We start from the raw sequence: 24997 nt of genomic DNA on the forward strand, positions 1-24997 counted from the left end.
ACTCTTTCACTTTTACGTCACATGATGCAGGAGCATCAAGCTTCATGTCATTCCAGCATGACTAAGAGGAAAATGGTGGAAACCTACTCGCCAGATTAATGATGTGACCCTTGGAACATGTGCGATCCTACTTCTAATCCTGTGTCGCCATCTAGTGGCGACAAGTGGTGACGAAACCACTTATCACACACAGTTAAAAACACACAAAGTTTAATTTACACTTGTTTATTCAAGGCACAAAACACAAATACTGTTTAACATGCTCTTACATTTAGATTCATTAACATTTTGGTGATTTTTTTTTTTTACTTTTTTCTTTTTCTTAATTATGTGTAGCTACCATGTTTTGCTCAGTACAAGAACAAACTAAAGGACTACCAATACATGTTAGACATGAGGGTCAAGTGGAGTTACAAAAAAACCCACGTTGGCATGATACAAAAAGCTGCCTCTTTTTCCCCGCACATGGACACACAAACACGACAGGAACAAAGACTCCACCTCTACAGGTCGCACTTCATGATCTCTCTGAGGCAGATGGTAGCATAGCAAGAAGAGTCCAGGTCGAAGTTTAAAGTGAGAGCAAGCGAGTCCTGCTTCCTTTCTCCCGTGACCTCTCCGCCTCCTCCGCCCTCCCTGCAAGCCGCCCCTTGGAGCTGGTGGCTGAGGCTGTGCGGCTTGGCCAGCAGGGGGCGATAGCAGCCAGGTATGTTGAGTTTGAGGCTGCCCACTCTGAAGCGACAGTTATCCAGCCCATCTCTGGCCAGTCTCTCCTGGTACCAGGTCCCCAAGGCGTTTTCCGGATACTTCACCGTGTTTCCTGGCATCGGCAGCAACACCTGGTGATGCAGTGAGCGACACAAATCAGAACATACATGATAAAAATGGACCGCAGGCTTTCGGTTTTTTCCTCTTTCTGAGAGAGTTACTGCTCTAAACGCATGATGTTCATGTCCTGGTTGCAGGTGGCGCCTCAAATTTCTACGTGTGACGTCACAGAGTGCAAACCCCCACCGAGGCTCCTCAGATTTCCTTGATTATACGGATACAGACACAAAGCAGTTCTCCCTTGAGCGATAACCTACATCCCCGCCCATAACAAAGCGTCATCTTAATCCATCTCTTTTCTTGAGTTCTGCTGCTCCAGACGGACAAACTAACACAGTTTAAAAAACAAAGTACATACTTGTTCAAGTGCATAGACTCCCCTTTGCTCCTCTTGGTCCGTCACCACATGGATCTGGAAAAGGTGAATAGAATGAGCTTTGAAAGCATACAATCCCTACGTCCCACAGGTCCGCTAAAATGCATTAAAGTAAATCTATGAACAAATGTGAAGTTTGTGAAAAGTGAGAGTGTTAGAACCACAATAACCACCTCATATCAAAACATGTTTTTTCATATTCATGGAATTCTAGCACTCGGGCAGAACTGAAAGCAACATCATGTCTCCAGCGCACAATGAAACACTACAGATAGAAATCAGGCCACATGTTTGCAGCGCTGCTGTCATTCCTCTGTTCCACTGAATTATAAAACTGTCTGAATGATCCTCTTGTTACAAGAACGTCACCCACTCATGAATACAATCTCTCCCTCTCTCTCATGAGGGGACCTACTTTTCACATCATGAGAAAAATAGCCAAGGCAATTCCAAGAGATACCACGTCAGTTTTATTTTATGCATTTGGGGTTTTTATAATTCTCGACACAACATTGTACAAGTGTGTATTCAATACGCTGCTGTGAAAACCTTCCATTTTTTAACGTAAATGATTATTAAAGACAAGATCTACAGTATTTTTCCTTTGTTCCATTTTCTGTGCGGGGAACTGATATAAAACTTTTAGTACATTATCTATATTTGGACCTCAATACGGATCCCTGAATGATACTTTTCTCAATAGAGGTTGTATTATTCATCGTAGTAGTAGTTGTTGTTGTTGTTTTGGCAAATCTACATTTCACATTGCAGTATAATTTGCAAGTTTCAGTTGGAGCTGGCCCAGTCGCCATCTTGCAGTCAAATATAAGAGTTTCATTCACTTTAGATCCCAACAAACCTTCATTCATTCAGATCCTAGTCAAACTTGCGTATGTACCAAACTGCGATATCAAATGAGGACATATTTCCTGAATTGTGGTGTAAAGTGTTGTTTATTTCCAGGCCCTACTGTTACTACCTGAGCGCAGCAACTGTCTCCGCCGTCCTCTGCTTTGCTCTGGCCCGCCTGCGTCCACACCAGGTCTCCCTCCCTGGCTCTGTGGCCCAGTGTCGCCAACCTGTGAGCCGCCGCCTCGTTCCACACCCTGCCAACCACAAAGTCGTCAGTTACGATAAGAGCTGAGAGTCGTCCTGAATGTTATGTGCTTAGGAGAGAAAATAGAGCACTTACCGAGGGCGGGGATGAGTTCATTTATTCATGAACTAATACAATCAGTCAAATAAACATCTCAATGTATGTGATATATTGTATATAATAATAATAATAATATACATATAATAATATACACCAAATTAATCGTTAGCTGCAGTTCTAGTTTCAGCTTAATGCGTTGAACCAAAATCCTTATTTACTGTAGGTAGTGATTGTTTTTCTGATTTGTTTTATTTTTTTTTTCTTAGTTCATCAAGTTCAGACCACAACTGCAGAAAAACAGGAAGCAAACGCATCTCATGACGTTTCTGAGGCAAACCACAGGAAGTGTCAATGGAATGAAAAAACTTTTTTTTGTTTTTTCATGTTGTCTCCGTTTACTTTATCGCATCCTCTTGCTCTTGTCATGTTAATTGTCCATGTCCTGTATTTACAGTATATTTGTACATTTTAAACAATTTTTTAAAGACTTTATTGGAAAAGGAGCCTTATAACTCAAAAGCAACATTTCCCAGATGAGGTAATGGTCTCGATCTTTGTTATGTCCCCATTTTGAGACAAGCTGATGTCAAAACCAGCCGCCACTTGGTTTAAATGGGTGAATACATAAAGAATTTCAGCTGACCTGCTACAGTAGGCGTGTGGGTAGAAGACTCTCATGCTGTGGGGCAGGCTGAGCCAAGCCTGGGCGCAACCGTCGGCACTTGTTCCGTAGCGGTTCAAGGCTCGCAGCATCAGCCGCTCTCTGGCCTTTGACAGTGGCATCAGAGCCAGAGACTCCTTGGCGTTATCTGGTACAAAGTAGCAGGACGGACGGTCAGCACGGAAAAAGGCTTTAAAAACATCCAAGCGTGCGACTGTTGACACTCATAGTCACACTCTATAGTGTTATAGCTGCAGTGTGTAAAATGTTGGATTAAAAAAACAAACTGCTTACCTGTTTGGAGGAAGTGTCTCTTTGCGTGACTCTGAGGATCGTCACCTTCCCCCGGAGTAAAGAAGAGGCGCACCGCACTCACCTAACACACGTGACCCACAGCAACACAAGATGTGTACGATGTGAGAGTGACATATGACAGAGGGTGAATGCATGATTCACGTCGCCAGCGATCTGATCACTCACCATGTCTTCTTTGAGTAAAGCCAGTCCCACTCTGTCGGACTGAACGCTCTGTCCACTCCCAAACCTCTGTGGTCCATAGTAGTTGACAAAACCTCTGGCCTGCAACGACAAAAAGTATTGCAGTCTATTCAACTTTGCCATTGTGTTGTCGGTCTGTTTCTGTCCCATGAGTATGTTTAGGTAGCACTTTACAGAGCAGGAACAATATGGTAATAAAAACGATGGTAAAAGATGATAATAGAATAGACGTTTTATCATGGTAATAATATGGCAATTAACAGTTGACAAAGTGTGAGGGACATACAGGAAAGTAAACTTACAATATAACTCACAAACGTTTGTATTTGAAGGTATTACATTGATGCTAACCTATGTAAAGGCACTTTGTAATTGTGTTTTTAAAAATAATACTATTATTCAAAGGCGGAACAATTCGTCGAAATGTGATCAACAAATTGAATTTTGTTTCCCACAAATCTACACAGAAATCACACAGTAATCGTTTTAAATAGGTTATTCAAATGAAAATAATTGGGAATAATTATGTAAAAATGACCGTTCCCTCTCATACTGCAATTTCAGTCAAAAATACTCGCGTCAGCCCTAATTCAAACCGTTCTGAGTAAACGTTTGGTTTATTTTAGTGCAATAAAAAAAAAATATAGAATAATAATCACACCTTCACATTCTCCACAGCCTCCTTTATCAGTGCTGCCAGTCGAGTGTGTCTGTCTGCATCCGAGAAGTGTGTGTCACTACTGGCCGTGTGAGGCCGTAGGTCACGGACCACCAGGTCAAAGTGGTTCCCCTGCAGTCGCCCTATCCTCAAAGGCTCGCTGACGGAGCGGACTTGAGACAGGTGCATCCCTCTCTTCTCAAACTCTGCTCGCTTGTCATTCAACCTGATGAAATAAATACAAATGGTGTGGCCGTAAAAGCAAACAAATCTGTAAAATGTATAAAAACAAAACAAAACAGAGGAGCCCTACCGTAGTGGTGAGACCTTCTTGACCACCATGGACTGGTAGGTGATGGCTCTCTTATCCTTGATTCCAGCATAGGTGAAATCTGATGGTAAGACGCCAAGAGCTGCTGCCATGTAGCTGATGGCCTCCAGAGTCTCAAGGTTCTCCTTACACAGAGTGAACGCTGGACACACAAATCACAAAAACACATATCCCTATGAGTGAGTTAGTGTTTTAATGATAAGCGCGCTAACTGGGGGGCCTTCCGAGTATTTTGATTTTTCAGACTGGATGACTTGGTGATAGTGGACACACGTTTAATACTTGATATTTGTTAGTTGTCTCGAAAACCTTGTACTTTGCTAAACACCTCGCCTCTCTGATCAATTTGATCAATTAAAGATCTTGTGTTTAATAATTAATGACGCGTAATTGTGATACCACAGAGAACAACAACAATTTTAACAAATTTAATGCGTTTACTGGAAACACTATTGCACAACATTATCCGCTCTTCCTCTTTCCTACTCTCAGTGGTTTTCCCCTCTTTTGTTACTTTATGCATCAGATTTATGTATTGTACTGTAGGTTCGGTTTGGTGTAGAATCACGTCTCCAAACAGCAACCCCCTTGCCTAAAGTGCATATAAAAAGCTTATGATGATAAGATAATGATTATAAACATACTTATGGTAGTACGTTCAAATGTTGCCAATGCATTCTCCTACATATTTACACACTTGACTTTTATTTGAGAAAGTAATAACTTAAGTTTCATGGTTACTCCCTACCAGTGTAAACGTCTTCTTCCTTTCGCTCATCTGCACTTCTCTTTTTCGGCCTCCCTCGCTCCCTCAGCCTCACCGAAATCGCTGTACTCCCCTCATCGCTGAAGCTTTTTGTCTCCACTAGTTTCCCGAACCTGCGGCTCAAGAAGTGGTGGACTGCTGTCCTGTGATCCTTATCGTCATCAGGGCCGAACGTGTAGGATGAGCCGCGCACTTTGGCATCTATGAACCTGAAGAAGTCCTCCGCCTCGTCCTCTGTGACCAGCTGGGACAGCTCTCTGTAGTCCGGGTCCTCCCTCACCCTGATCTCAGGCTGAATGGTGACAGTCATGAGGAAGGGAAAACGGTGTCTGACAGCCCGGTGGACGTTGGCTCTGTGGTGTTTGTCAGCAAAGGATCCCAGCGATAACTCTTGCTGGGTTGGTTTTTCATCTTTGAGGGTCAACACAAACTGTTCAAGCTCATCACTGACTGACTGGCCTAAAATCACGCCCAAATCAAAACTGCCTGGACTCGGCAGGGCAACATCTACCCCACAATCAGCAGACACGTACACACTGTCTGAGACAGAGAAATTGTTATTCTGTTTACATTTAGCAGTGGTCTCGTTCATTTTATATGTGGAGGCACAAGCTGGGGTATGTGCTGCTGCTGCCGTCACCTCTTTGTTCACCTGCTGTCCACTAATGTCTATCTCAGTCACAACAAAGTCTTTGATAAAGTTCTTAATGCTTCCGAGAAAACCTTCATGACTGGAGATGAAGCATACAGGGATGTTCACGCCATCAATGTCCTGCTTCATGGTCATTTAATCCGAACTTTGCAGATCCTCCACTCAAACCTGAAAAGGACAGAGTTGAAAGGTTGGATAAACAAAAAGAAATGTGTTTAAAGTAGGGCAATAGGCTACATATCCAAGAACAGGTGATGATACAATATATTAGACAGAGAGATGTCTGTTGTCCTCATTGGGGAAATTTGTCTGGAGGCAAACAAGACTAGTCATTAGCATACAACAAGATATACTAGAAACACACATAAGAGGGAAAACATAATAAAACCAGAACATATATATTTTTTAATGGATTCATCTGTTATTAATATGTTAATAACAAGTTCTCATAAGAAGCTTCATAATTGTTTTTTTCCTGTACTGTTTCATAACAAAGAAACCAGAAAAGTGAATGTTTTTGGGAGTATGAGGTTTAGGATACTGCATGACCATTTGAACTAGTTTTCTAACTATATATGTCCCCAGAATCGCAAGATTAAGCGATGGTGAAAATAATTGTTAGTTGCAGGTTTATAGTATTACAGCACAATTCACACACTTGAGGCAACAAAAGGATACAAACGTGTCGAAAGAGACATGGGAAATATGATGCAAGTATAGATTTACAGACATACCAATAGTAGGCAGCAGAGAATATTTAAACTGCTCTTAGATATAGTCAGAGCTGGGAGACACTTTTAAGATAATATATGCATTATTTAAAATGTGACAGTTGCTTTTAATAGTGCTTATTTATGTCTGTTTGCAGTGATTGAACCGTTCTAAATACCTGTACCTCGACATTTGGAGACAGCGAGCGCTGTGCCTAATGCAACAAAGACAGCAGAGCACATTTTTGTCTTAAAACGGGAATAAAAGTGTCTCATGAAGGAATAAAAGGTGTTTATTCAACGAACCTGTGTGTGGTGAGTAAACCAGGAGCTGTTGATGTAAACACAACCACGCCGAAACAATCCCGACTACTTCCGCACCATGTGACTGTCACGTGACTGCTCTTAAAGGGAAAGTGAACCTTTTTTTTTGTCGGGTAACAGTTCTTTATAACACTATCTTGACCTTGTCCACTGCCTCCTTTGCCAGCACTGTCAGTCAAGCGTGCCTGTCTGCATTAGAGTATGAAGTGTATTGGGTCTTTACCATTATACAGTTCTAGTTTGGCTCGGCTCGACTTGACTCGGATTAGGGATAGTACCTGGTGCAGGTTCCCCAGAGCCCGGGTAGGGTCATGGTGGGAAATGTTTTTGACTGAACTTTTGTCCAAGCGATAGTTTTCCCTGTCCTTAAAGTTCCAAGCGAGCTAATAATACATTGTATTTGTGAGTGTCTTTCAACACTCAAGATCACTTAACATCTTGTAGAAGAAGATAAATCAAACAGATGGAGTTTAGTTTGCTTTATAACTGCTGAGTGTTTTGTTATACGCTTGTTAGTAAGTCGGCTTCTCTGCTCAAGCTGCTACCCCTACAAATGGATGGTTTACTAGTCTCTGATTGAAAAAATATGTTTTACATTGATGAAACGCTGGGTAACAAGTGTCTAAACCCCCACGAACGGCGGGTAAAGCGGACGGTGAGCCGCTGTTGGAGGTGGACCGCGAATATCAGGTGAATGTCAAACTAATTTCCCTGAAACCAGCGCTTTACCTTCAGTTAAAGGCCAATCAGTGATGATCCTTGTTTGACAGCATGTACCTATCTTTTCCGCTGCAGTTAATGTCGTTGTGTTTTCCTATCTGTGTTGGGGATTGGTCAAACTTAAAGGGCACACAGGGAGAGTGAAACAACAGATGAAGGGAAGGGAGGGGGCGGAAGACACAGCCTACCCATCTTTGTTTGGGCTCCTCCCCGCCACCACTCAGACAAAACCTCTCCTTCGCTCCATGGGTTTGCAGTTGGAGTGATTTTATAGCAGATTTAATAATCCTACATCCACTAACTCTGCAATCAAGAAAAGAAGATGGGGGAAGTGTCCATCCCTTTGAAACGGAGTTTCATTGGCGTGACAACTGTGATTGTGGTAAGTCTTTTTTACAATCCTTGCTTAAATGTCATTGTAAAGATAAAGTGGTTGATATTGTTAAGGGTGTCTTACAAGGTTACAGTTACTACTATACACTGCATGTGTCCTATCAGGGGCATCGCTAGACTTTACATCTCATCACCTTTTGTCTTGCTGCATGCAAACACAATGTACTTAACTCAATTGTATGCAAACATGTATATGGGAGGTAAGTACTGGCATTCTTCAACATTCCACAATTGGGGATGGAATAGCAATGCAATATGATAACAGGGGTCTGCAACCTTTTAGGATGGAAAAAGCCATTTTTGCCACCTCCGCACCCAAATAAAATTAATCTGGAGCTTGAATTAGGATTTGGTGATGTTCGGGGGACAATTCCTACACCAGATAGAATCTGTGAAGGCTCTCAGTTATCCAGATCCTCTTCAATAGTTGACTGTGGGCTACTGGACTTGCTGAAGTTTGACAACATTTTACCTCTTATCCAAGAGGCTTCTTCAGTTCTGCAGATAAAGCATACACTTCTGCACCTCATGGTTAACACACTAGAAGTGATTACTTGTTTTTACTCAGGGCTTTCTCTGCACAGAGTTTTCTGCAGAGTTTTGTCTGTTTTGATTTGTGACCATGCCAAGGTGATATTGGACTTCTCCGTGAAGGGTATACATCTATCTTGCAAGAGTCGGCTATTTAGTGATCCCTGATTTTAGATCAGTCGTGTTGTTTTCCTGAAAGTCATTAATGTTGTGGTATCGCTGGTTTTTGCAGATCCTCGATGTCATACTGGTGGGACTTCTGATTGCTAATGGACACCTCTCTTATGCTACAAAGGTAACATCTGTTGTCTGTTATTACTTTAATAAAACCCAACACTTGGCTACGACAGAGACGAAGACAATTTTGTACAATTTTTTAATTTCGTCAGATAAAGCACAATAATGATTTCTCCTCTTTGCACGTTAAGTGTTTAAACCCACCTCAGTATTTCCAGTGACCCGATTGCAGTTTTGACTGAAAACAATCGCACTGCAGGAAATAAAGACAGAAACATGGACATGCTAAGAGCGAGCATTTAGCTCCAGTATTTCAAGTGTTTACAAAGCCTAACACGACATCTCCTTCAATTTTCTTCACAGATTGAACTCATGCATATTCCGTTTTACTTGACCATGACAAATCTGGTTTTGATCATCGTTGGTGTGTTTGGTGTCTACAAAAAGAAGAAGTGGGCTCTCGTAGTGGTGGGTCATTTTAAGTTAGTGACTACAGGAAATGCCTTTCACAGAATTTGGTTGCTCATATCTTTTTGTGTCTCAGTTTACAGTTGGAATGATCCTGACGAGCCTGATTATGTTCCTTTTCACAGCCAGTGTATTGGCTTTTATTTCTAAGGTATTACAACGTTAACCTCAAACTCCACTGTCCCGATGTGCCTTTATAATTATACCCACCACAGTTTTCGTCATTAAAACCACAAACCACACGAATTTGTAACAGGAACAAAGACAAGCTGACTATTAGCTCCGCCTCTCGCAGGTATAATAGTGACACATTTAAAATTCCTGACATTTTCAAACAACTGGCGGTTGATTTCTCATGGAGACTTACGTCTAGCTGTTTGTACATAAGCGAGTTAGCTTCTAATACACAAACATTTGAAGCACCTCGTTAAACTCCCACTCTTTCCTTCTCCACTTAAGTTTTTTTTAATAATTACCCTTTAATCTACCGACACTTATTAGTGACACTAATGGTCAAGATTTGTCTCAAGCACATAAACATCTTTTCAAATGTAGGTTATAAATAACTTGAATGAAACAATGTTAATCATTCCAAAACATGTCTGGTGGGGATTCTTGAACAATACTTGTTTTGTTGTTCAGAAGGCTGAACAGCCTGGGAATCAATACCTGGACATTGGACCACTGTCTGAAACTAGCCAGGATATTCAACAAGCATTTTCAGCTCTACAGATAAAAGTAGGTAAAAATGGGCTACGTCTAATAACACAAATACATTTGTCCCGAACTGACATGTGAGAAATCAATGTATTTAAGAAATACATTGAGATAAATTGCTTCTTTATCAATTGTGTTTTTCTCCTACGTCGCAGTTTCAATGCTGTGGATTAGCTCAGGGCTACATGGACTGGGGCCACGACATCCCAGACTCTTGCAACTGCACTGGCAGCGCAACTAGTAATCCATGTGTGAGCTGCACTGTTTACACTTGCCCATGGATGTAATGTTGTTGTTGTTGTTGTAGCATCACCTGTTCCAGCTAAAGATTCCCCTGTGTCTTATAGGTGGAGCTCTACACCAACAACAGCGTCAGAATGGTTTATGAAAAGGTAATGATAGCATTACAGTGTTGCTGCATGAACTGTGTTAATCTTTGCCTAATCGAAGAAAATGATGGTCTGCATTGCTGCTGCTAAACGGAGAAACTCAGAAAGAGTTGTGTGGAGCTTAATCGGCGCTATGATGATTTAAGACGACTGTTGATACTTTAAACGGACGTGCTACAGTTTTAAGTGACTTTGGCGGCAGATCTACCAGGACTTTCATGCACAATCATCCTGAGGGTCCACAGAGAATTGTACAAGAAAGGAAAACACTTTGTAGATTCCAGAGGTCATGACAGAAACCCACGTTGTTACATGGTAAGCAGCAGAACTTCACATCGACACTTAAGGCAAATGGACGACAGAAGCAAATAACTACACTGAGGGTCATTTTAATAGGTGTCCTGACCTGTGTGCATGATAAAGTGACCGGTGAGTATAGACACTCAATGCAGCCAAAGTAGTGTCAAAGTCTGACTGAATGTCAAACATGACAATACAAAGTAAGATTGGAAACTGCTTCTCTCTTGCAGCCATGTCTTCCATACTTGATGGAAGAAGCGAAGGAAGAGACATCATATGGAATTGCAGCGATGATGACGGCACTCTCGTTACTCTGGGTATGTACTGTTGCTCTGTAGGATTGCATGGCTCATGTACCCAACTACCTGCCTCCCTGTGTCGTCAAAATTAGGTTTGAACCGCTTGACTTTAGAAACGCTGACATTATAGTGACATGAATGACATGTTTGCCCAGTATATGTAACTGTATGTTCCCTTCAACTTTTGTATTTAGTTTATTGAGCCCAACTTCCAAAATACAAATGTAAAAAAGGATACAGATAGATACTCCCACGTCGGTCAAGAATCACGTGTGTTTCGCTGTCCTTCAGGTGCTGTCTGTGGTGTTGAGTATCGTCATCTTGTCTAAGTTGTGCCAGAAGGAAGATGCTCCAGCAGTGGTCTACCATGCAGAAGAAAACTAACTTTTCATTTCTTTACTTTCCTTTTTTGGCTGCACTGCAAAATGTCTCTTTCTCTCCCTCTCTTCTACTGTATGTACTGTGGCTTTTGCACTCAAATGTATCAGTGCATTTTCTATTTGTCATGTCTAAAGCCTATATATACAGTATATACAACACAAAGCTGCCCTGACACTTTTGCATAGTATTGTATGTACGGTGTATGTGTATATATACAAACACAACACAGTTTTTTTTGCAATTTATCAGTGCCTTTTCTATTCCACACCTCATGAAAACTTTTAATTTGTTGTTTTATATTTCAAGATCATAGGTGCCAGTGCCACACAAATACATACAGTATGCAATGCAACATTTTTATGGTCTGTTTTTTTTTTTAATTCCTACTTTTTCATGTGATTAATAAATTAATAAATAAATAAGTCAAAACCTGTATATACTTGTTTCTTTTTTCCTGGCCTAAAATCACGCCCCAAATCAAACCTGTCTGGACTCGACAGGGCAACACAATCAGCAGTGACATACACACTGTTTGAGACAGAGAAGTTGTTGTTCTGTCTACATTTAGCGGTGGTCTCATTCATTTTATATGTAGAGGCACTAGCTGGGGTATGTGCTAGAACTGCTGCTGTCATTGCTTTGTTCACCTGCTGTCCACTAATGTCTATCTCAGTCACAACAAAGTCTTTAATAAAGTTCTTAATGCTTCAGAGAAAACCTTCATGACTGGAGATATGTCTAAAAATGTAATTTAGTGAGACGAGTGGAAGATGGGTTAATGAGTAAAATGGCTTAAATAAATAACACAATGAATTAAATATTGTAATAATTTAATGAACACTAGTACATGAACATGGGGAGTTCATTTTAATTTTATTAAACACAGTGAAATTACTATACAAAGATATTGTGGGGGTGTTGTCCGGGTTTTCTTCATGCCCAGCCGTTGGCAGACCTCGTTGAACACCTAGGCCTCGAAGTTCCGCCCTTGGTTGCTGTGCAGCTCCACCGGAACTCCAAAGCAGGCATTCCGCAGTGGTAACAGAGCTCTGGTCAGGGACTGTATAGGCTTCAGGCCACTTGATCAAATAATCGATAGCTACAAGGGTGTAGCAGTTGCCCCGTTCTGTGACTGGGAAGGGGCCCAAGATGTCAACAGCCCCACATTCCATGGGAGCCCCCACAATGTCATTGCTTTGGTCATGCTACGATGAATGGTCGCTGGGAGTCGGGGTAAGCAATACAGGGACCTCGATGAGCGCCAACCAGAGCTGGGAGAAAGCATGTGCACAGTCCTCACCCCACTAGAATGCCTGTCCTTTCTGGGTCAACTGATGCAGGGGGCTGGTGATGGTGATGAATCCCTGACGAAATGCCGGTAGTAGGACGCCAGGCCCAGGAAGCTCCGCAACTCACCAACATTGCGGGGAACAGGCCAGTCCCACAGCTGAGAGTGAGAGTGAATGGTCTCTAGTCTAGTCTCTAGTCTCTATGTGGCCCAGTGATGATCATTGTTTGACAGCACCGTTTCCGTTGCAGTTAATGTCATTGTGTTTCAGTTAATGTTGTTGTGTTTTTCTATTTGTGTTGGTGATTTGCACTTCTAGGCCACCGTACAGACCTGTCAAATTAAAATGAATTAAACAGAATCCCAATCTCGCCCAGGGCACTTACACGGACAGTGAAACAACAGATGAAGGGAAGGGAGGGGGTGGGAGACACAACCCACCCATCCTTGTTTGGGCTCCTCCCCTCCACCACTCAGACATAACCTCCCCTTCTCTCCATGGGTTTGCAGTTGGAGTGATTTTATAGCAGATTTAATAATCCTACATCCACTAACTCTGCATTCAAGAAAAGAAGATGGGGAAAGTGCACATCTGTTTGAAACGGAGTTTCATTGGCGTGATAAATGTGATTGCGGTAAGTCTTTTCTACAACACTTGCTTAAATGTCATAATGTTTTACTGATGTTGCAAACGGAGGAAAATGTGCACACACACATGTTCAACAACTAAGCTTGACTGTAAACGCACAATAAATGTGATTTGTTTTTTTGTACCTTTGTTTGTTCTAGTACTGTAAATTATAAGCTGTCCAAATGTGTACTTCTTCATTTACACTTGACAAAGTTGGGGGTGGAGTGGCTCAGTGGTTAAGACCCTACCTTGTGTATGCAAGACATCGTGGTCGCAAGTTCGATTCCACCCCTAGCTAATTGTACTTGATTCCATTGTAAGTTACTTTGGATAGAAGTGTCTGCTTAATGACATGTAATGTAATGGGTATTTCACACACAACTTTGTCAATGCTTTTTAATATTGCATTTGATGTAGACATTGAATGTGACGCACGGCGTGTTACTACTAACACTTTACAAACACAGCCTTGATCTCTAAATAAGAGGCGTTCACTTGGACAGAAAAAAAATGAAAATACATTTTTCTTTTCAAAGCTACAAAGAGCCACAGGTTGCGGACCCCTGATCTAAGTGAATGATGAAAAACCAAAAATGCACCTAAAGAGGTAAAGTGCAGGATTTGTTCATTTACAGTATTATTCACTGTAAATAACAGATTTTTAGCACCACCTAAAATGTAATATTTTGAATTTTTAATGACACAGTTTTGAACTCTGATTATCTATACCCGATCTGATGACACCCGTGTGTACTGCGCTCATGCACACTCTGACTTTACAGCTGGTGTGGTCAGATATTGCCATTGTGGGCAGGCACTTTAACTGCATACTCAATCATCCTGTTGATAGCCAAGGTAAAATTGGCCCTCGTGGTCCCTAATTGTAGATCAATCGTGTTAAATTGCTGTTTGTTTTCCTGAAAGTCATTAATGTTGTGGTATTGTTGGTTTTTGCAGATCCTCAATGCCATAATGTTTGGAGATCTGATTGCTAATGGACACCTCCCTGATGGTAAAGAGGTAACATCTGTTACTACTGTAATAAAACAAACACTTGGCTACGACAGAGACAAAGAGAATTTTGTACAATATTTTTATTTCTTCGGAAAAAGCACAGTAAGGATTTCTCCTCTTTGTACATTAAGTGTTTAAACCCACCTCAGTATTTCCAGTGATCCAATTGCAGCTTTGACAAAAAAAAGTCACACTGAATCACTTAATGCTGCAGTAAATACAGACAGAACCATGGACTTGCTAAGAGTGTGTGTACACACCAGTATTTCAAGTGTTTCAAAGCCTAACGGGACATCTCCTACAATTTTCTTCACAGATTGAACACATAGGTGCACTGTTTGGATTCACCATCACACCTCTGGTTTTGGTCATCCTTGGTGTGTTTGGTGTCTGTAAAAAGAAGAAGTGGGCTCTCATAGTGGTGGGTCATTTTAAGTTAGAGACTACAGGAAATGCCTTTCACAGGATTTGGTTGCTCATACCTTTCTGTGTCTCAGTTTACAGTTGGAATGATCCTGATGAGCCTGATTCTGTTCCCTTCCGCAGTCTTTGTATTGGCTGGTAAGTCTCAGGTAATACAAAGTTAATCACAAACTCTATTGTCCCAATGTGCCTTTATAATTATACCCACCACAGTTGCTGTATGTGTTGATCATTCCAAAACATGTCTGGTGGGGATTCTTGAACAATACTTGTTTTGTTGTTCAGCTCATTGAAGAGTTTGGGAATCAATACAGGGACGTTGGACCACTGTCTGAAAGTCGGGAATTTCAACAAAATTTATTAGAACAACAGAAAAAAGTAGGTAAAAATGGGCTACGTCTAATAACACAAATGCATTTGTCCTGAACTGACGTGAGAAATTAATGTATTTCAGAAATACATAGAGATAAATTGCTTCTTTATCAATTGTGTTTTTCTCCTACATCACAGTTTCAATGCTGTGGATTAGCTCAGGGCTACATGGACTGGGGCCACGACATCCCAGACACTTGCGAATGCACTGGCAGCGCAACTAGTAATCCATGTGTGAGCTGCACTGTTTACACTTGCCCATGCATGTAATGTTGTTGTTGTAGCATCACCTGTTCCAGCTAAAGATTCCCCTGTGTCTTATAGGTGGAGCTCAACACCAAATCCAACAGCGTCAGAATGGTTTATGAAAAGGTAATGATAGCATCACAGTGTTGCTGCATGAACTGTGTTAATCTTTGCCTAATCGAAGAAAATGGTTGTCTGCATTCAGGGATATACATATATGTGTGTGTGTGTGTGTGTGTGTGTGTGGGTGTATACCAACAAGCCACTTTATCACTTTATTTGGTACACAGCTTAACCCTACACAACTCCTTATATGGACATCCTGGGGGGTTGTTCATAGGTAACATATTCAGGCCTTAAAAATGTGTGTTTTTTTCGTCTTTTGTGTTATTGAATCAATGTTATGATGATTATTTTATTAGCGATATAATGTAGTGATAATTGTGCAGAAGTCACAAAATAGACCGTTTTTTCAGCTTAGTGAAAATTTCACAAAGTCAATCCAACTTTAAAATTTTTTAGTACTTTTTGCTCAGTTGTGTTTAAAAATTGCCTGGGTTGTGCTGAAAAAAAGGATATAAGACACTCTATATTGCACATTCTTATACTGTGTTTGACTGATTTATAATGCAATTAATTCAACCTAATTCTGAAACCTTTAGTGAGCCATGCTTTGTGTTGTCAGTCATATTCAAACCCGCACCTGTCTCATTTACTCATGCAATGTTGCTGCTGCTGCTAAATGGAGAAACTCAGAAAGAGTTGTGTGGAGCTTAAACAGCTCTATGATGATTTAAGACGATTGTTGATATTTTAAACGGACGTGCTACAGTTTTAAGTGAATTTGGCGGCAGATCTACCAGGACTTTCATGCACAATCATCCTGAGGGTCCACAGAGAATTGTACAAGAAAGGAAAACACTTTGTAGATTCCAGAGGTCATGACAGAAATCCAGGTTGTTACATGGTAAGCAGCAGAACTTCACATCAAAACTTAAGTCAAATGGACGACAGAAGCAAATAACTACACTGAGGGTCATTTTAATAGGTGTCCTGACCTGTGTGCATGATAAAGTGACCAGTGAGTATAGACAGTCAATGCAGCCAAATTAGTGTCAAAGTCTGACTGAATGTCAAACTTGACAATTCAAAGTAAGATTGGAAACTGCTTTTCTCTTGCAGCCATGTCTTCCATACTTGATGGAAGACTATGAATGGTTCGTCACTGTATTTGGAGGGATAGCGATGGCATTCGTGTTACTCTGGGTATGTACTGTTGCTCTGTAGGATTGCATGGCTCATGTACCCAACTACCTGCCTGAACCACTTGACTTCAGAAACGCTGACATTATAGTGACATGAATGACATGTTTGCCCAGTATATGTAACTGTATGTTCCTTTCAACTTTTATATTTAGTTTATGGAGTCCAACTTCCAAAATGCAAATGTAAAAAAGGATACAGATTGATACTCTCACGTCAGTCAAGTGAATTGTCTTCTAAACAAAAAAAGTAAATCGATGATGAACTCAAAGTGAAGAATCACGTGTGTTTCGCTGTCCTTCAGATGCTGTCTGTGGTGTTGAGTATCGTCATCTTGTGTAAGTTGTGCCAGAAGGAAGATGCTCCAGCAGTGGTCTACCACACAGGAGAAAACTGAAGTAACTTTCTTTTTAAAATTTCTTTCCTTTCCTTTTTTGGCTGCACTGCTATGTATTTTTTTTTCTCTCTCTTCCACTGTATATATTGTGGCTTTTGCACTCAAATGTATCAGTGCATTTTTTTATTTTTCATGTCTAAAGCCTATCTATACAGTAACACAAAGCTGGTGGTGCCCTGAGACTTTTGCATAGTATTGTATGTACAGTGTATGTGTATACAAACACAACACAGCTTTGCAATTTATCAGTGCCTTTTCTATTCCACACCTCATTAAAACTTTTAATGTGCTGTTTCAGGACATTAAGACAAGAAGTCCTGTATGTATGGGACTTTTCACTTGACATTTCTCTAAAACTGTAAAGTACGTTTGGAAATGTTTGTTTTAATGACATATCAAATTTGAAAATGTTTTCGATTAAAAAGTGCCAATGTGTGGGATTTTTCACTTGAAATTTCCTCTAAAGATGTACAGTAAAAGTCTGATTCACAGTATGCTAGTTGTCATACATAGATGTCCTGAACACAACTTTCGGTCTTTTCCTGAACTGATTTACATCTCAAACTTGAGAATTATTTCAATTAAAAAGTGCCAATATGGGACTTTTAACTTGAAATTTCCATAAAACTCATTTCTAGTATGCTAGTAGCATGGCTAGTAGTCATAGGCTACTGTAGATGTCCTGAACACAACTTTAGCAATCTTTACCTGAACGTATGGAATTTTTTGTTTTAATTAAAGTGTTTTCGATGAAAAAGTGCCAATGTGCGGGACTTTTAACTTGACATTTCTCTAAAGACATACAGTAAAACTGTCTGATGCACAGTATGCTAGTAGTCATAGACAGTGGCGTCATTAGGCCTATTTTAGGGGGGCTAAAGCGTACCGGGAGCGGAGCACACAGAACCGACTAGAGCAGCATTAGGAGAAGAACGTGAACAAGAATGGATATACGACATTTTTTCAAGAGAGTAAGTATCACTGCTGATAGTAACAATAAGTTAGCTGCAGCCCCCCAGCTAACAGCAGAAAGTCCCACGTAATTGCCAAATGCTCCCTGTTTGACAAATAAAAACCTGGCTTACACACTCTGTAGCCGAGAGCCCCCTGTACAGGAGGCAGCATGAGATGCGTGCTGTATATCTCTGTGCACGTCTTACCTTTATTGTTTGCGGTCAAAAGTTACATTTCAGCTCCAAAAGAACTCTGCTACTTACAGAAGCTAGCTAGTTAGTCCGAAATGCAATGTGAAGGTCCTGGTTGTTTATAGAGTTAGGTGTGCACTCTTCATATTATCTTTGGGGTGACTTCCTTCTGGAGCATCAGCTCCAGCATCAGATGCACACCGTGAAACAGCTCATTCACGTATGATTATGTGGATAATAATAATAATAATGATAATACGGTAGTAATAATAATCATCACTCCACCACCCCTATTGACCTGAAGGAGTCAGGGCAGAGGAGCAGAGAGAGTGAGAGGGGAGAAACCTCTACTGGAAAGGTGAGTCTAAAGGATTTCACAGGATAGAGTCATTTGTGATGCAGACAGTCCTGGAATTTTATGGAACTCAATATGAATATGAAATATGAAACATTTCAGTCCAAGTGCACCATACAAGACTTATTTAACTTGAGCTTTTATTTAGGAGAGTCAGTGGCGTCATTAGGCCTATGACTGCAGGCCTATCTCAACTTTGCAAGTGTTGCATAATGCTTTTCGCGTATCTTCTATCGACACCCTGAAAAAACGCCCACACCGCTGACATTATCTCTCCTCAACACACACACACACACACACACACCTTGTGCTGCACTTGCGTCACTGTAACATGTTCAAAGAAATGCAGCATGGCCTCCCCTTCCCGACACACATACACAAACAGCAAATAGACGGGTATTAACATCGGTTGTTAAAATCGGCGCAGTTTTACTCATTGGACCGATGCCGATATGTTAAAAAATGACGAACATCGGCCGATACCAATATTAATGACGATATATCGTGCATCCCTACAAGAGAGTGATGTATAAGCCAAATTAGCCTGGCCCAAATATTTTCAAGAGTACCTTAATATAACTGTAATTTATGTAATTAAGTTATATTTTTTCAGGGCTTAAAATTACAACCATTTTAGTCACATATGTGCCCAAAATATATTCTGTGTGACTTCAAAATATTTGGGAGTAAACAATTATTGTGTTGTGAGTGAAAGTCATGGCATTCACAGTCTTGCAGTCATGTCAATTGAAAAAGAGGAGCTTCAGCACCTAAATCACAATAGAGTGATAGACGCCTTTGCCACCCTTAAAAACAGACGACATTCTTTGATGCTTCCACCCACCAAGTAGCTGCCAATTGTAGCCATGTTATTTTAAAATGGTGTACTTTCTGAGAACACAGTGCTCTTTTTTTTGCATACAGTTTTGGCTAATACATGTGGGCTCTTAATGAATAAGAAGCATTGGTTAAATACGGCACTGTAACTATGTGGATTTTTTTCTTTTTGTTGTTGTTGTTAATGCTGTAAACATACAGTACTTCCTGTGTTTGTTGTTGTACTGTGTTAAAAATGTAATGGTGGCCTAAAACATTTGCACAGTAAAGTATCTCTGTTAAATCTGTCCAAAACGTGCCATTTCTCAGTTTTTGTTAGCTGTTTGTGAAATTAAACGTTCGCTCACATTCTGTGCATCTCCTGGGGGCTAAGCCCCCCCTGTCCTTAAAACCTAGTGACGCCCCTGGTCATAGATGTCCTGAACACAACCTCTTTAAGTCAGTCTCATAGAGAACCCTCTTTATACAGTTGTTCAAAGTCCAATTATAAGGTCTCGAAACGTTTCAGTGTTTTCCAAATAAAGGATATGTGCTTTCAAACGTGCACTCGGGGACACACCCGGTCTTTTTTATTTTGAAAACCGGATGTCGACGTCCTCACAACTCAGCCTGAAAAGCCATTGTAAGGAGTGCGTCAGAATTCGGCGTCAGATAGTTTGACAACAGAGAAACGAGTGTGGTCATACTCGGCAGCTTGACCGCAGCAGTAGCTGAAGGGAGGGCGGGATAAAACCCACCTACCTCATCGCCCAAGGACTCCTCCCTTCCACGTCTATTTTTGAACACTACGAGATAACTGTCCCTCTATCTTACAGTTATTTTATTGCAGATCGAATATTCGTAGGTATACTCAATCAGGAACATAAAATGGGGAAAGTGCACATCTGTTTGAAACGGAGTTTCATTGCCGTGGCAAGTGTGATTATGGTAAGTTTTTCTTGGTTTTGTTTTTTTCTCTTCGTCTTTCGGACGACGTCGTCAAAAGGGTTTTGAATTGCAAACCAACAAACCAGCCTAGTTGTTGGTTTGCACGTGTGCTGTAAACACGTGTTAACTAACTTCACTTTCGTGTGTTTTTGTTTTATGTATAATTTCCAGTCGCGGGACGAATAAACCCCTGGAGTGTGGGTGTCTGCTCTGCGCAGATGTCGTGTAACCGACATCTGCCACACATCTTTCTGCACCGGCGCTAACATTAGATCGAGCTATTACCACACTGTGGTTTTATAGCCCAGTGGTGTTATGCAGTTACCGCATATCACCACAAAGACACGCCCAAAGCATGCCTGATGCCATTATTTTAAAAGATTAATCATAATCGATTAATCTGTCGATTATTTTCTCGATTAATCGTTTGGTCCATAAAATATAAGAAAACCTTAAGAAGCTTAAACAAACGGAAATCTTGTTTTAATCATGAAAAAAGGCTTCAAACCGATTAATCGATTATCAAAATAGTTGTCTATTAATTTAGTAATCGATTATTAATTGATTCATCGATTAATTGTTTCAGCTCTAACTGAAATGAAAATCAAAATACAATAATAAAAAAACCTGGTGCGGGTTCTGTGTTCAGTTGTTCAGTTCATCCTCTTTTATTTATATTGATTTTATGGTAGAAGTATGTGCCAATAAAATGTTCAGTGAGGGCATGCCTCAGTTAATAACCGTTTAGGGAGCTGTAAGAAGAGCCGAGCCAAAAGGGCCAAAAGGGCTGGACTTCACTAGTATTATGGAACAGTGGAGGTTGTGTTCACTCGCTTGGTGGGTGGGTCAAATACTACATTCTTTATATGGGTAAAGCAGCTGCAGTCAGAATGTGGCCACGCCTTCCACTGTCCCCAAATAGATTGATCCACTTGATCTTGAATTGAGCTTGAGCTTTACCTGATTTTAGATCAGGGGGGAAATCATTGAAAATCCCAAAAGGCCCCCAATAAAGACAATTCCCTCAAGCGGAGGCCCCTGAACTTCATACATTTATGAGCGAAGTGTCTTTTAAGTCCAATATACTGTACATTTAAGCATGTGCACCAGCATCTGTGTGTAGTAGACATTTAAATCAGCTTAAATAATACTTGGATGATGAAGAACATCCCATTAAGTGTCTTATTTTTCTTCATTTACCTCAAGAAGTAGAGGAATGGGTATATTAGATTAAATTATATATATGTACATATCTCTATATATATATCTATATATATATATAGATATATATATACATATATAGATATGTATATATATATACATATAGATATGTATGTATGTATATATATATATACTGTATTAAAGATAAAAGTCCCTGATCTGTTGTTGGTAAGTGTGTCTTACAATGTACAGTTATTGCTGTCCTCCTGCGCACGGTTCTAACTTTACAACTGGCGTCATCACCATTGTGGGCAGAGACTTTAACTGCATACTAAATAGTCTTATTTAAAGACTATAGACTCAAGCTTCTCCACTAGCAAAAATACACTCCGCTGCATGCGAGGAATTCATTCTGCAGATTATGAGTCATCGCCCTCGAGATTAACACACATTTTTAGGATTGTTAAGTCTTTTTAACTGATATGCAGTATCGGCATTGTTCAGCTTGACTCTTGTGCCTGAAGTCCTATGAGTGGAAACACAATGTAACCACACCGAGGCGAGCCGGTGGAGACACACCCCATTATTGAGCCCCATTTCAGATCAATCATGTCAAATTGCTCTGTGTTTCCCTGGAAAAGTCATGGATGTTGCTGTTTTTTTTTGCAGATCGTCAATGTCTTACTGCTCGCATGTGTCCTGATTGTTCATGGACTCTTCGTCAATAGTCCAGAGGTAACATCTACCAGCTGTTCCTACGTTAATACAATTCCCACGCACAGTCACGATCATGCTCATTTAGCGCCGGTATTTGTCAGTGTTTACAAAGCCTCACATGACCTCTCCTTCAGCTTGCTTCACAGCTTAAAGACATACATTACGTGTATGTCGTCCTCGTCATACCGCTGGTCTTGGTCGTCTTTGGTTTGGTTGGTGTCTGCAAAAAGAAGAAATGGGCTGTAATAGTGGTGGGTAATTTTAAGTGAGTGACGTCGTTCAAATGCCTTTCGCAGGGTTCGCTTGCTAATGCCTCTTTGTGTCTCAGTTCACAGCTGGAATGATCCTGATGAGCCTGATTTTGTTCCTCGTTTCAATCGTCGCATTGGGTAGTAAGTCTGAGGTATTATTACACAAACTATTACAAAGGTGTCTTTTTTTTTTTTACAGGAACAATCTGACGTTTAGCTCAGTTATAATGGTGGAGTTTTCCATAAATTGTGCTGAATGATTCCACAAAAAACTCTGCTTTCCCAGAAAAAGATGAGCAAATTATTCCTTGGTAAATTGGCACGGGGAATAACACACACGTCCTTATTTGGACATCCCATTTTCAGGCTTTACAAAATGCTTTTTTTTCGTCTATGTAGTTGGTGAAAAAACTGCACATTCTTATCGCCTCTATATATGTTTTAACAAAGTAATGGGAACATTTGAATGAAACAGTAGATCATTGAATAAATACTTTTATTAATCACAATCACAAAATTTGTTTAAAAAAAAAAACCAAAAAAAAATTAGTTTCTAATCTTTTTTTTTCTTGGCTTTCTGTTCAGATGGCTAACGAATTCAGAAAGGATTACCAGGATCTTGGTCCACTGTCTGAAACCAGTAAGGAATTTCAAGAACAATTTTCAGAGCAACAGGCACAAGTAGGTACAAAAAAAACATGTAATAACACAAATGCATGTGTCCCTAACTGACATGTGAGAGATCAATCTATGTCACAAATTTTCACAATCACGGTGATAAAAAGAAAAAGAAAAAGGCTTCTCTACTGTGACTGTATTTTTCTCCTACGTCACAGTTTCAGTGCTGCGGATTAGCTCATGGCTACATGGACTGGGGCGACGAAATCCCATCATCTTGTGAATGCACTGGCCATCCAGTGACTAATCCATGTGTGAGTGACACGGTCTACACTCGTCTACAGGTGTAATGTTGTTGCAGCATCACCTGTTCCAAATAAAGATCCCCCCCCCTGTGCATTATAGGTGGAACTCCAAACACCAGACAACAAGGTCTTTATGGTTTATGAAAAGGTAATGGCAACATTCCGGCGTTGGTGTAAACTTTAATCAAAGATTATGTTGGTCTGCATTCAGTGAATACTCACCAGAGGTCGTGACAGACGCCCGGCTTGTTACGAGGTCAGCAGCAGAACCGTAAGGCAAATGGAAGACAGGCGCAGATAATGAAGTGACTGGCGAGTGTAGTCAGCTAATGCAACCAACGCACCCGTGTCAAAGTCTGACTTGAGTGACAAGCGTGACAGTTAAATGTTGGATTGATGACTGCTTTTCTCTCGCAGCCGTGTCTTCCGTACTTGCTGGAAGAAGATATGCATTATGCCAACGTCACGCTTGGAGTGACGATTGCCCTCTCAATGCTCTGGGTATGTACCGTTGCTCTGTAGGATTGCATGGCTCACGTGTACTCCTATTGTTTAGCTTGAACTGCTTGAATGCTAATATTTGCCCGGCGTACGTCACCGTATGTTCCCTTCAACTTTTATAGTTTTCAGGCAGACTCGTACCTCAAAGTATGTACAACAGTGACATTGAGTGTTTTTTTTTAATCACTCAAATTTTTATTGAACATTTTGCATACAAATTAGGGCATTTATAACCATGTTGACATTGAGTGTTTTAAAGGCGACATAGAATGCTTGTATCACACATATATGTTAGTTATGGAGGTCTACTTACATATATTAACTTGTTTTCATGGTTAAAAACCTCCTAATCGCTGCAAACGAGCCGATCAAAATATCTCCTCACTGACACACTGCATAAGAAATGCTAGGATTTGCTTCTCAGGCGGTGAATCGAAAGTGCATTGTCCTCTCGACAATGAGAAGAAGAGTGCGGCGCAAACCCATCACTTTGCTTGCTTTGCCTTTTCTGCCCCCTTCTGTCTCGTTCTGAAATTGCAGCTCTCTGTGATTAAAATCTGTGGCACAGAGTACAGACTCGTGTGTGTTTCGCTGTCCTTTTAGATTCTGTCGGTGGTGTTGTCCATTGTCGTCTTGTGCAAGTTCTTCGAGAAGGAACATTCTCCAGGGGTGGTCTACCGTTCATGAAAAAACTGAAGTAACGGTAACACTGTTGCTGCAGAACCTGGAAAATCTCTCTCTCTTCTATATGGACTAGCTTTAACAGCATTTACTGCACTGCATATCTAAAACCTATATACACTGCTAAAAGCTGGTGATATCTTGAGACTGTCGCCTTGTACTGTACACTGTGTGTTTATAGCTTCTGTTTTTCACGTCACACACATATGAAGTTTTATTTTGTTTTATATTTGTAGATCGTCAATAATGCAGTATTTTTATGGTCCGCATGGTTTTATTCCAACATTTCAGTGTCATTTTAATCAGTGAATTAAAAAGTGACTAACATATGTGATTATCCTATGTCTAGCGAGGTAACTGGCTAACTAACGAACTAACTAAAAAATAAGAAAGAAATGTAATTGATGCACTTATTGTACAATGGTGGAAAAAAAAAAATATTCAAATAAAGTGTCCATACTGGCCGTCAA

At 40.6% G+C, this 24997-nt stretch overlaps 3 protein-coding genes and 1 long non-coding RNA gene across 4 annotated transcripts; 3 read left to right on the forward strand and 1 right to left on the reverse strand.

Annotated features, from left to right (window-relative positions):
* Positions 1–215: 215 nt before the first annotated feature.
* On the reverse strand, positions 216–7025 carry pus7l (pseudouridine synthase 7 like). The gene is made up of 10 exons (XM_058623505.1): positions 6943–7025; positions 5257–6094; positions 4491–4650; positions 4181–4403; positions 3502–3600; positions 3316–3397; positions 3004–3169; positions 2184–2310; positions 1187–1240; positions 216–839 (listed from the first exon to the last, which is right to left on the reverse strand). Exons 2-10 carry the CDS (start codon positions 6059–6061, stop codon positions 504–506), a joined length of 2052 nt encoding a protein of 683 aa, XP_058479488.1. The 5' UTR covers positions 6062–6094; positions 6943–7025; the 3' UTR covers positions 216–503.
* A 944-nt stretch (positions 7026–7969) lies between these two features.
* On the forward strand, positions 7970–9397 carry LOC131457277 (uncharacterized). Its single transcript, XR_009239998.1, has 3 exons — positions 7970–8062; positions 8837–8899; positions 9205–9397. It is a non-coding gene; the product is annotated as an uncharacterized LOC131457277 (long non-coding RNA).
* A 5251-nt stretch (positions 9398–14648) lies between these two features.
* LOC131457086 (tetraspanin-8-like) lies at positions 14649–17785 on the forward strand. Its single transcript, XM_058625884.1, has 7 exons — positions 14649–14749; positions 14826–14900; positions 15037–15129; positions 15262–15357; positions 15448–15495; positions 16552–16635; positions 16937–17785. The coding sequence occupies exons 2-7, from the start codon at positions 14838–14840 to the stop codon at positions 17027–17029; spliced, it is 477 nt and encodes a 158-aa protein (XP_058481867.1). The 5' UTR covers positions 14649–14749; positions 14826–14837; the 3' UTR covers positions 17030–17785.
* Positions 17786–20030: 2245 nt separating this feature from the next.
* On the forward strand, positions 20031–24991 carry LOC131457233 (tetraspanin-8-like). The gene is made up of 9 exons (XM_058626149.1): positions 20031–20293; positions 22124–22189; positions 22306–22422; positions 22500–22574; positions 23008–23103; positions 23259–23354; positions 23446–23493; positions 23763–23846; positions 24450–24991. The coding sequence occupies exons 1-9, from the start codon at positions 20234–20236 to the stop codon at positions 24531–24533; spliced, it is 726 nt and encodes a 241-aa protein (XP_058482132.1). The 5' UTR covers positions 20031–20233; the 3' UTR covers positions 24534–24991.
* Positions 24992–24997: the final 6 nt, after the last annotated feature.

Source organism: Solea solea, chromosome 3 (assembly GCF_958295425.1).
Source record: "Solea solea chromosome 3, fSolSol10.1, whole genome shotgun sequence".
NCBI classification, from domain to species: Eukaryota; Metazoa; Chordata; class Actinopteri; order Pleuronectiformes; family Soleidae; genus Solea; species Solea solea.